Consider the following 12,913-nt stretch of genomic DNA (forward strand, 5'->3'; position numbering starts at 1 on the left):
GATGCCTGTGTGCTGTGCCATGCCATTGCATGCAAAGAACCCCAGGTGGCCAAAATTGATGCAAGGCCCTCCACCATGGCATCTCTCTAGGCCCATCAGCAACTTTGGGATGTTCACAAGCAAGTGCCCTGCCATGAGTCACAGAGGAATTTAGCCCACTTTCAGCCTGAATTTAGCCAACATTTAGCCTGAATAATGTGAGATAGAAGACACTTCTGCATCAAACCAGAAATGTCCACTGGGTGAAAGCCTCCCTTGACAAGATGAACACAAGGGTCAACTTGATCAACAGCCTAGAACAGTGCAGACATGCAGACAGTGACGGCAACAACGGCTGTTCCCCAAACAAGGCCCAAGCTAGGGGCATGCTTCACAATGCCTTTTTATTTTTTTCACCTCAATTGTTGATTCATTGATTTATGACATCTTAACACTCTTGGATGAGCCCCTTAACAATTCTCCTAGCACCTGTTCAGAGCACATTCCCACATCTTTTACAGCAATGTCTGTTTGTGGGAGAAATCTTTCATTCATCACTGGCGGAGTTTAAATAGGGCCTTCACTCTGAGGAGGAAGGCCCTGTGAAGGACTTTCATGCTATCCTCCCCTGCATCGGGCCACCTCCTCGTAGTTTAGGCCCTATTTAAACCCCGCCAATAATCTACACTTTGCCCAGATGAAGACGAGCCCACTTGTCGAAACGATGGCAAGCAGCCTGACGCTTTTCCCTCTTTAGCTCACTATGTGAGTGTCTAAAATATGCAGAACAGAGGACTTCCTAAAAAAAGACACCTCTGCACTTTATGCAATGTTGCTGAGCAGCACCTTGTTGGCTCATCCAGAAGCACACACACAGCATCTCTTCAACAGCCACAGTGAGGCAACGTGGCACATGAAAAGTGGCCTCTAAACTCCGTGGCCATTTGCAGTGCACACTGCTGGTTGCACTGGTGCACCTGTAGTGCACCCATTCTGCAGCTGTTCACTGTGTCAACCACTGTGCACTGACTGCGCTCGGCTAGTTGGTGGTTCAGCCTTTAAGAAAAAGCGAGTGCTTCAGACGAGGATAAAGAGGACAGAATGCACGCTAAACATCAACTGTCATTTCACCTCTACAAACAACACCCACAAAAGCAGTGGTCTTTTGTATTTTTGTTTTTGCTTTCAGAAGGAGACACGAGGAGGAATGACGCAAATAGCTGCCACCTGAATGTTGCATTGCATAATTGTAGTAATTGCTAGCACGCATTTTCTTTCCTCAGGAGTATGATGACAGGACTGTCTAAATGCCATGAAGTTACACATGACCAATGAGAAATGACATAGGAAGGGCTCTGGATTAATTTGGACCCCCTGGGGTTCTAACGTGCCCCGATACCACAGAGCACGTGGATGTCTTTACACTCTGCTTCCATTGAAACACGGCCGCCAGAGTCGACACTCACTCTTGCAGCCCTGGGCTTTGCTGGTCAACACCAGAGCCACTGCTATGTGAAACTTTTCATGCCAGGCACAGAGTGCAACAACAGGTTGCTTTGATGAATCTGCAGTCACCTCTTTGGAAACCTCCTTGGCCCCAGGCACCACCTTGCTCTCCTGTTCACTGCGACGGCGCTGCTCAAACTGACGCTGCGCCTCTGCTTCCCGTTCCAGCCACAGTTCATGCTGCCGCTGCCTGCACAGCAACGCCCAGCTTACTGAGCAAACTGAACACAGCTGTGTTTTCTTTCTGTGGGGCTGCAGTTGTTCACGGCCTTCTTGGCTCGCCAAATCTACCACCTACACACCTGTCACGTGCAACATCCAAAGCTCAGCTTCCAACCAGCTGTATTAACTGAATTCTAGAATGTAAACCTGGGTCACTACCACGTCAAAAATGGGGGTTAGTTTACGTTTCGGAACCGCTATGGGTTCCTTGTTCACAATCTTGTAAACAAAGAACAAGGATTGTGAAGAAGGAACCCGTAGCGGTTCCGAAATGTCAACTAACCCCCCTTTTTGACGTGGTAGTGACCCAGGTTTACATTCTACTATGCCACTACCTGACCACACAGGATACGTTAACCGAATTCTGTTTTCAACTCGTCGTCTCCAGACAGTCTTGCCAAAGAAAGCTGCACCTTTAACTGGCTTCTACTTGCTTGCACTGCTGTCCAAAAGGCACAGAACATATCCCAAACACTTGTTAGCCTTGTCTCCAGCCTGCCAAGGGCGGAAAAATTCACCAGCAGGGTGGCGATGGCCACACAGTTTGCAGCAAGACGAGAAGGCCTGCTACACCACGCTTAATGCGTGGTCTGCTTACCTCTGAAGAGGAGGGCACGGTCAAGCGTACATACACAGAAGTAAACAAAAAGGTCATAGTTACGCAGCCTGCATGAGTGTCACCAAGGCCAAATGTGCACCTTGAAAGTCACGGCAGGACAGTGCACCGTTCTGGTGACTTCAGCCACGAGGCAGTTGAAAGGAATGTCAAGGACTGCAATGGTGCGGCCAGTGCAAAAAAGCCCATTTAGGACCACAAGCATTTTCAGACATAGAGCACTACCCTGCTTCCCACACAAAATGCAGCACGCAAGTGTGTTTGTACCGTATTTTTCAGTGTATAAGACATGGCTTTTTTTTCAAAAATCTTGCTGGTGCGTCCTATACAAGGGTGTCTCTTATAAGCGAATTTTTCGTTTTTTTTTTTAGAGTTCAGAAATTACTCAGGTTCATGTTCAAGCTTTTTTCACTGAAAAAATATCACTACCAATAACGTGGTTGTAACGCAGTTAATACTTCAATACCGGGACCGCCGTGTGCAACTTTTTTAGGTGAACTTTCATGAAACGGCAGGGATGACGGGATCACAAATATATGACCGTTTCGGAGGCCCCAAGCATGGCAACAACCTCGCTTCTCGCCATTGTTAAGACACGCCAAGACAAGTCGGCATTCTTTTTTAGTCAGCCTTTGCAACTTTGCTTGCTCCGTGTATGTAGTGCGAAGACAATGTTTCAGCCACGTTGCCTCCATAAATGGGCAAACTTTTCGATAGCGCATCCGAAGATGAAGACTTCGAAGGTTTTAAGTAAGAATAAAATGTTGTTATGGACATAAGGAGAGTTCTTTCGTTTTTCTTTCTTTTTTGCTAAAACGTTGGTGGGTATGGCGCGAGTGTTGCCTTTTTCGATCACTTAGCGTTGGTTAAGAACTTCTCACAGATACGGTGCATTTCGCGATGGTCGCGCAAGAGTGCTTAATTAAGCCTCACTAGCCTAACTGGGTAAATTGGGGTGCGTCCTGTACACGGGTGGGTCTTATAAACCAACTTTTTCAATGACAGCCTGCATATATGACGGGTGCATCTTATACAAGGGTGCATCTTATACACCGGAAAGTACGGTATGTACATGACAAACATGTGAACATGCACGCTTCCAAAGGCTGTGCTTTCTTGCGCTTCAACCCCCTCAACGTCAACTGCTGCTCAGGTCCATTCCCCTGCCTACAGTCATTCCATGGCAAGAAGTTGGTGAACAATTTGAAAGCACAGCCAACCCCCGACAGTAAGTGCATCCTGGAAACACTGTGAAGGCAGCTCATGAAGTTCTTGGTCAAAACTGTAGTTTGGGCAAGTTGGTTCAACCTGAGACATATGTGACCAGTGTAAAAAAGACACAGACAAGATGCCCTGTCTGATTGTTGTGTAGTCCACAATAGCGAGAGAAATGACCCAAATTAGTTGAGCCACAGCGATGAGGGTAATCGCGCTTTCAAAATTCTAAAAACTGATATGGCTATAACTAACTGCTGGCTACAAATCTCTAATTGCAATCGAGCACCTGTGAATAATAGTTAAAAGGTTAACTATTAGTGTTTAGTTAACCACTTTACTAGTTAACATTATTCGCCTGTTTCTCACGTCCGCCAACACTGGCATTACTATGTTGCAAAAAGCTTCTCTTTACCTCCCAAATCCTATTTTTAAAAATTAGTGGCAGACTTCCAAGAAACACCTAGTATGTCATATATGGTCACATATGTTTCACAAACTTTCCCTTTTATTCTTTTATTTCCCTTCCTTCACTGCATTTTATTGCCATAATCTTGCACCACCCGTCCTTTACAGCATTCATATTCTCTGTCAGGTTCACATTGCAAATAAACACACTGCACGGTCTACGCGAGGCACTTTCATGGTTTTAAGTCTCAAGTATACGAGCACCTCAGAGGTGCAATCACTGGCCCCAGCCCAAACTGAGTGAGGCTTTGCAGCTGCGGGTTCACAAAAGGATATGACGCACACAGACGGAGCAGAACACTCCGAGAACCCTGCTCGCCTTGCCGATGCCAAAGGCAGAGCCTCCCTTCCTTCACATGGGAGACCAGCCTGAAAGTGCAAGCCGCATGCTGCCGGGGTTGGGCGGGAACGACACAGCGGCAAACCGCTGCCTTCGAATCAAGTACAGTAGGCAGCTAAAATAAACTCCACAAATGCAAGCAGACTTGCAGGCAGCCTCTTCTGTAAATGTGCACAAACCATTACCCCTTCACCAATGCATAAAACTTTTTACTGATGTTCGTGCCTCCAACAGACCATGGTTGAAATACCAAAACACTGTAAGAGAGTGCAATTACCTAGTACGCTCAAAATTTGTGCCCACAGGTGTTCAAGATTTTACCTCGCTTAGGTAGCAACTAGAGCTAACAAAACTACTTAAATAATGAGCTTGAACGCTGCAACATAATTTGTTTGTGTTTGCACAATGTATTTAACTCGTACAGGAGGTCCCCGCAACAGTTCCACTTTGCGACCTCCAGCTGAATAATACCGTGATATGTATTTCAATTCATGCAAGCAATAAACAACTGATTGATTGATTGAACACCACTGCTGCACTACGCACCTGAGACTTCTTTTTGTGTGCTGTGAAATCCAACCGAATGTTCTCAAAATCTGACTGTCACCTTTGACATATCAGCACAGTATAACCAATAACCTTAGCCTGATTGTTGTGCGACTGCTTCAGATACAATTTTTTAGAACTTGGAGCATGTGACTGCACATTATGCGTTTTTGGAATATACACTGCTGCACAGAATGCAAAAAAACGCTATGACAACAAAAATAACAACAACAAATCTGCAATGCACCAATTACTGAAAAAATGAGCAAGGAAGTGGCACTGTGAAGGTCAGTGGTGCATGCAACAAAATAATGTCCTATCTTACCTGGCGCCGACTAGCCCAACACTTTCCTTTCCAAAACTAAAACAAAATAATTTGACCGACAGCTACAGTACTCCCTAATGCAAAATTTCAGAGCAGCACAATTTTGCAATACAATGAGGCAGAAAACTTGGATGACACTTAAGCTACCTCCAAGGGTACAATGCAAAGCACTGCTGCTTTGTTGGACAAGGTCACTAAACTATCACACTGAACGCATGCTCCTCAGCAGTGCAGAGCAGTTGCCTGGTACACCTGGTTCCGTATATACTCTCCTGTGTTTGCAGCTCCCTGCAAGAACACGTTGCAATGTGCTCATCTCATTGCTTCAAGGAGGTAGGCTGAAGCCACAAAGGATGCGTCTTCATCTGGAGCGAGCCACAAGGCATGCGACTGTTCTTATGGTAAACAGTGCGGACTCCACAAATGGCCCCCGTAGATGTTCATGCATGTGCTGGTTGCAGTTCAACTGCAGATTCACGGCTGATTCAAGTTGCGACTAGCTCTTTTTTAGTAGATCTTAACCCGCTTCAAACACAATGAGCCACGCACCTGTGCAACAATTAAGGGGCCCATGATCTCTGCTCAAAGAATCGCTTGACTTGAGTAAAACAGTGTGTCAATTTTCACAAACCCTCCAATATATGCTGCCTGAAACAGAGGGACTCCAGGGGTATCTGCCGCACCCACTGTAGTCGATCTTACATGGGTGGTTGTGGAGCAAATTCAATGCATGACGACTAGCTGTTACCGCGTTTAGGAAGTCGTTACACAACAGCCAGCACAAACTATGCACACGTTCACTCACAGCACAACATTATCCACTCCAGAAGACACCATCTATACACATGTTCAGTCGCAGCAGAACATAGTCCATTGCAGAGCCACCGTCCATGCACACCTTCACTCACAGAATAACATAGACCACTCCAGAAGGCGCCATCTACGCACGCATTAAATCGCAGCACCAACTAAGTGAAACCCTTCTCGCCTTCCTTTCCACTTCTGCCTTTCTCTCTTCTACAGCTACACCCTCCTCCACCTTTTCAATCTCACCTTCCCTTCATCACTGCCCCACTCTCATCCTTTGCCATGCTCTTCACTTTGCTATAACTCTGCTGGTCACAACTACGACGAAGACACACTCAAGCCAGAAAGAGATGCACCTAAGCGCTGCACAACACTTTCAGACTTGTCTCCCTCCCCCCAGGCCCCTCGTGGCTCCGCCTTGCATAGGATGTGCGGACAGGGGGCAAGCCCTTCCCATGCTGCTGGTGCTCCTCTCACCGTTCTTGCTCCTCCTGCTCCTGCTGCTGGCGCTCTCGCTCCTCTTGTCCCGGCGACACGGGGGGCTCCTCAGCTGCACCACACGTGCACCACACATGCACCGGGTCAGGGCATGCCACCGACATGTCGCCAAATGAGGCCTCTTGGGGGCCTCGGAGAAAACACTAAATCGGGTGACCAGTGTTCCTCATTCTTTTTAAGGCAAAAGCCTTTACTGCCTCATCGATGTCGACAGAAGGTCGTCAGCAGAGGTGTCACGCTTTTCAGTTGGTCGAAATGGTTATGAAGTCAGAGTGTGTGGATTCGCAGTAACGAGGTCACCCACGGATGCCTGGCGCCCCCTGTTGGAGCAGACAACAACTAATAAAATAGTTGTTGTCCACTCCAGCAGGGGGCGTAAGGTGTCAATGCAAAGCAGTGCACCAGGAAAGGCTTTCACCTTGCAACACTTTAGAGAGGCAAAGTGCCCTCTGAATTTTTTTTGTTCTTTGCATGCAACTCATAAATAATAATAATTCTTATTAAATAAATGCACACCAAGAATTCTCAACATGCACAATAAAAAATCTTATTTGCAGGCCAGCACCCGTACCACGCGCGTTGTGTTTGCATCCTATCACAACAAGCTCTTCAAATGTCATGAATATTTGCATCATGCAAGATTTTCAGCACACCTGCGCAATTCCTCATGCGGTGTGCTAGGCGAACCTTCACTGACCTGTCTTGTTATAGACACAGCACAATCATGCCAAAAAAAAAAAAAAAATTCTTTTTGTTTGCAAAGCAACCAGCTTAGTGATGCTCTGATCTAGTACAGAACACCAGACTAAAACCAAGTATTAAGCCCCAAAATACCGATAAAAACAATGTAAGTCTGCAAACAAGTATGAGGCCCAGGAGATGTGTCTGCAAGTGTTTGGAATGGAAACTAACACAACAGCGCCATGTCTGTATAATATTCAATAAAAGTGCTTTTGTTTACTTTCCCCAGATTGCAAACCAATGTGTTCGCTACAACTCACACAACAGCAGGTGTATGCAGCGTCACCTGCCATGAAGCAGACCACTCATTTATCCAGTAGACAAAGCAGGATCACGTAGCGGTGATGCATGTCTAGTGTGCTGGAAACCTTATTTTGGATTGTAATCAATTAGGACCAAAAGCACCCATGTGACAGTGGTGTTATCAGTCAATTGAAAAATTGCTGTAAGCTTAATCTCCATGAGGTCTCTCACTAGCTCAAGAAAAGCATCAGCAGGCATCCCTTTCCTCTGGCATTTTCTGCCCTTGGCAAGCTCGTAAGGCTTTAACCAGCACTTGCAGCAATAGCAGCTGTGCACTATAGTGGTGAACACCATTATTCCGTCCTGTGGAAGGCTGCACAATGGTCTCACCAGGCAATGCATCAATGAGTGGCAAAGGTTGGCTCACATTACTGCATACGTGTGTGTATCACAATCTGAAGGGACAACGATTCTTGGCAGAAGTTCCCATGAACACACACTTGACTTTGGAAGCCTACCACATAAGAAGAAAGGCAACCAACTGTATCAGCGACACTCCATTGCTTCTGTTTTGGGTCAAGCATGACTTGTCGGACCCGCATCTCTAATATCACTGGCTGGCACACATGCTTTCTTTGATGGCTGTATTGAGCTAGCATAGTGAACGGCATATACGCGTGTTTCTGCCCACACGGCTGATAGTAGAAGGTGTGTTTGCCACTTTCAAAGTGCCTTGCCTTCTTTTATTTGCGTAAACTTAAAATTAGTGTAGCGCACGTCCTGGTTCTAATTCCCCATGAGTGCCAACACATCCACTCAATTCCACTCACCTGCTCCTTGTACCTGGCTCTAAAGCATACCACACATGTAGCTAGCAGATCCAGGCAGCTGCCACAAAAGGCAGCGGCTTCTGGCACCACCACTTTGGGCCCCTTTCAGCTACTACATGCGCTGATGAATGTGCAACAGTTAATGCACCATCTTCAGCTGTTTTGAGCAGGCCCATCTGCCACCATCCTCCCCACACGTGGGTGTTCTTTTTCTCTCAGTACAATGGCAGCACTATGAGGTGCTTCATATGAGGCGTGTGATGTAGCCACTGAATTAATTTCAATTTTTCGTGTTCTACAATGGGTCACAGATACGTAACCTAAAATTTAAAGGGGGGGGGGGAGTCATTTAGGTCGACATAAGACGTTTCCACACTGCACGAAAGGCCTAAATATTCGAGGCAGCATGTTCCGCATAAGCACTTACGCAGAGAATGTGTAAAATTTGAGCAAAGCTTTTCAAAGCATTGGACACTGCACATTCTTTCATCACACAAACAGCTTTTGCTTTACAAAAGCCACAGCTGCTATGTTAATTCTTCTTTTTCGGTGTCGCTGTTTGATCACAGAGCCTGTAGGCCAGCTTCTCCTACCAGCCTATCCAGCTGGCAGCGCACACCCGCTTCTCGCTCTTCCACCAAATCGCTGTGGCCATAAAGCAGTTATAATCATCAGCCTAACTACACCCACTGCAGGACAAAGACTTCCCCCACGTCCCTCCAATTAACCCTGTCCTTCGCCAGTTGCGGCCACTGTATCCCCGCGAACTTCTTAATCTCATCCGCCCACCTAACTTTCTGCCGTCCCCTACTACGCTTGCCTCCTCTTAGAATCCACTCCGTTACCCTTAAGGACCAGCGGTTATCTTGCCTTCGCATTACATGCCCTGCCCAAGCCCATTTCTTAATCATGATTTCAACTCGAATGCCGTTACTTGAGTTTGTTCTCTTACCCACTCTGCTCTCGTCCCATAACAAGTGCGAACAACAAAGTGTTGAATTGGCAAGAATGACATTAAATCCCACAAACGGCAGCACACACCTTCACGGAGAGCAGTTTAGCATTTCCAGGTTGCTACTGGCATCCCCACAGAAACAACATTGCTGAGGTCAGCCAAGAAGCAGTCACATAATTTACTTTCATAATGAACGCAGCAACCTGATGGAGTTACACCATAGTACAGAAGCAGCTGCACTGACCTGGCCGTCTATACTAGCCATGAAGTGAGGCCACCGTTCGGCCCTTTCCACAATGAGTGCAGCAACCTCTAGCTCCGACTGGAATCACGCACACCATAATAAGACAAGCAAGCCCAACATATTTAGTATGAAACTCAGTGATATCCATTTGACCTTGCCCTGCACTATAGTGTGATACAACACAAGAATGCAGTGGTAAATGCCCCTGCCAATAGCGTCGACCTATACCCACGATGCCGCGGTTAATCGATTTCACGGGGGCACCTGCGAGTCACCTCCAATGTCACGCTGGGGGATCAGGCACGATGTCATGTTATCAGTTGATGACACTGACTGGACAGCCTCATATGAGGCGCACTTGACGCTGCATTCTTGAGTTGTATCCAACTATAGCCGCTACCATTGCACCCCCATGCAAATTCATCTCACCTGACCCACTACCAACCCCTGCCACATTTATTTCCTCAAGGAATCCATGCCATTGCCATAAGAGGCCATTGGTTTTCTCCTCCTCATACAACATGGCTTCTTCCAGATTTCAGCTGAGTTGTCTTCAATGCAATTTCAAGCATTTTCGCTCGACTTGTCGTTTCTGCCCCCTAAGTGCATACTAGCGAAATACAAACCCAGGCGGAAATTCTTTACCTGGGATGATAACATACTTTCTTCTTGAGGAATATGAGCTCCTTTTCAGGTACAGAGAGTACATGCCAGATGCACGCCACCTTATCTTTTTTGTCTGAGCTACCTCACCCTCATGGATTTTCTGTCGCTTCCTGCCCTGATGGGCAAAGTCATCATCTCTGCATCATCTTTGCAAGAGAATTGAAAATGTTCAGCGTAAGCTCATACACTTCCTTTATGATAGATATGTCGGTTGCCGTTGTTTCTGCAACTACGATTCTCTCTTAGATAGCCTTAGTATGTCTACTCTTCATTGCAGGCAACCCATGCATTACATGCCTCAACAGCCAGTTGACCTAAACAAGTGCACACTAGTTCAAATACAAATATACAAACATGATTACATGAATATCATACATTACAAAGACACGCATGCCATTGACTGTGAAGAATTACTTATGTCACTGAGATTTCGTGCGCCTCATGCAAAAGCCACCAAACGTTCTGATACATTTTAACCTGAGACGCATGCCATTTGTCCCATGGCTCATATGCAGATCATATGTAATTCAACTTTTCTTAGCACGGATACATTTGCTAAATTACTGTTTTTCATAGCTCATTTTAAATTAATCTTTTTAAACTGTCTTTGCAATGTATGATATTCATGTCATCATGTTTGTATATTTGTATTTGAACTAGTGTGCACTTGTTTAGGTCAACTGGCTGTTGAGGCACACTCAGATAAATCTATCTAGAGACATATTCCCTTACACTTTCAACACGTTGCTGCATATCGTGAAAGGTTCTTTTCTCAGAACTCTGTACATTACTTTGGTTTTCTGCATGTTAACCTTCTGTCCCACCATTCTTCTTTGAGTGTTCAGGCCAATCGTGTGCGGTGGCTCCTCTCCCCGAGTTACTAGCAAAGCAATGCCATTAGCAAATTGGAGGTTACCAAGGTGTTCACCACTAAATCTTACTCCCACCTCTTCCTAACCTAACCTCTGAATAACCTTGATAAACAAGCAGTGATTAGCAGTGGACAGACTGCATATATCTGCTTGCCTGACACCCTTCCTGAATAGTATTCCGTCACCTCTTTGGCCGTAAGCATCAAACCTAAACACATGCGACTCGTCAGCTTTTATCAGCGAAAAATAAGCCCGCAACAGAAAGTACCCGTGTAATATATTTGAGCAGTTAACACGGGTAACTAGTACGCTGTGTTGCACTGGTGCAAGGAAACACCATGCAACATGCAGGCTTTTTCCGTACACAAAACCCTTCACAGCCTGCTTGCCTAGCATGACCACTGAACAACGCAGGGCATCCCCGAAGTGCGCGCAGTTCACCACCACCACAGCCGCTGCAATGACCGCTGGCTAAAAGAGGCCTCTTTCCCGACTCCACCAGCCGACAGATCTGCAGCTGTCGGCATGCACCAACCTGCCAAGAGGCGATCCCTCTCTTGCGCGGCCTTCTGGCGAATCCTCTTTCGACGGAACTTCTTCAGCAGGGCCCGAAAGCGCCTGTGGCTGCAGCAGTAACAAGTGTTCATCAGCATCGTGCCAAACGACATCGCAACACGCATTGCACCGGCACTCACTTTAGCTTCGTCGTTGGGGCGTTCCCCTCGCACAGCTGAGCAGATTTCCTGCTAAGCATCACGCATGTCATTTCAGGCACGAGCACAGCTCAATTACAACTGAGCTAAAGGCTGTATCAAGCCGGTACGGTAGTACAGAGGCAGTGGTACGCGCCTTCTGCAACGCATCTGGATTTGGATCCGACTTGGACTGACTGCAAAAAGGCCGCGAGTGGCTGTGGCGGCTGTTGCAGACTCCTTTGAAACGTCGGAGACTTGTAATAGTAACTTTGTAGGAAAAAAAAACAAAATTTACAACCTTTAATTTTTTTGTAGCGAAACAGAATGAAGATATTGTATAGTAGGCTACAACTTTAGCCATGGTCCGCGGCGTGCGGTATTACTCCGCAGCCACTGATCGGAACAGTAAACTAAATAAACTTTTTGATGTTTGACTATAGTGTCTAAAAGGTATAGTTTGACTATATTAAACAAGCCAAGTATTAGAGCTTATAATTTTTTCTTGTGATTAACTTCTTGTTTAGGTTACAAGAAAAGTTTTAACGGCGGACTACTTTTATGTCGCGGAGAAATTCTGTGCGTCCTGAATGCGAGAGACGACGACGACAGGTGGCGAGGTAGTGCTAGTAGTGCAGCATGTCGTGCAGGTAGACACCCTAGTGCAGGAATGGAGAAAAAAAAAAAACTCCTCCATGAGTGCTGGCAGCGAGAGCACTACATCGCTCGGGCTCGCAGCGTCGAAGCTGCAAGGTCCACTGGATCCGTATTTTTTTTTTTCGCTTTAATTTTAATAGGCTGATGAAAGCTGCCGCCACGAGGGTCGAGAAAAATGCTAGGCACTCGGCTCATAACGTGCAGCTTCTTTTATACACACTACCTTTAATTCAATTCGCTGTGGCTTAGCTTGGTTAAGCCCGGTAATTGCGAAAGCAATATCCGTACCTACGCCATGGTACAGCTGGTACTGTAGCTGGTGGTGGTGCTTGTGGTTAGACTTGTGGTGATGCATCGGTTATACAATCCCATCCAATCCAATGTAATCTACTCTAATCTAATCCAATCAGTCAATGGTGGTCACCGCCGCGGCACCGCAAAGGCGTGAAAGTGCAAGTAGTATTGCTTTCGCAATAAAACTGGTGAAAGCT

At 46.3% G+C, this 12,913-nt stretch overlaps 1 protein-coding gene across 3 annotated transcripts in view; it reads right to left on the bottom strand.

The window, feature by feature from the left end:
* The window catches only part of LOC149344740 (U2 small nuclear ribonucleoprotein auxiliary factor 35 kDa subunit-related protein 2-like), a 39,555-nt gene extending 27,572 nt beyond the window's left edge, over positions 1-11,983 (bottom strand). Inside the window, exons 1-4 of one of the 3 annotated variants that reach the window (XM_089546347.1) lie at positions 11,769-11,983; positions 11,609-11,697; positions 6,502-6,574; positions 1,555-1,675 (exon numbers count right to left, since the gene is read on the bottom strand). In XM_089546347.1, the coding sequence (XP_089402473.1) occupies positions 1,555-1,675; positions 6,502-6,574; positions 11,609-11,697; positions 11,769-11,839 (354 nt within the window). In that variant the 5' untranslated portion in view covers positions 11,840-11,983. The other 2 variants (XM_089546349.1, XM_089546348.1) reach the window with 2 other exon arrangements.
* Between the last annotated feature and the right edge of the window lie 930 nt (positions 11,984-12,913).

Source organism: Amblyomma mixtum, chromosome 5 (genome assembly GCF_055824585.1).
Source record: "Amblyomma mixtum isolate Tamu chromosome 5, ASM5582458v1, whole genome shotgun sequence".
NCBI classification, from domain to species: Eukaryota; Metazoa; Arthropoda; class Arachnida; order Ixodida; family Ixodidae; genus Amblyomma; species Amblyomma mixtum.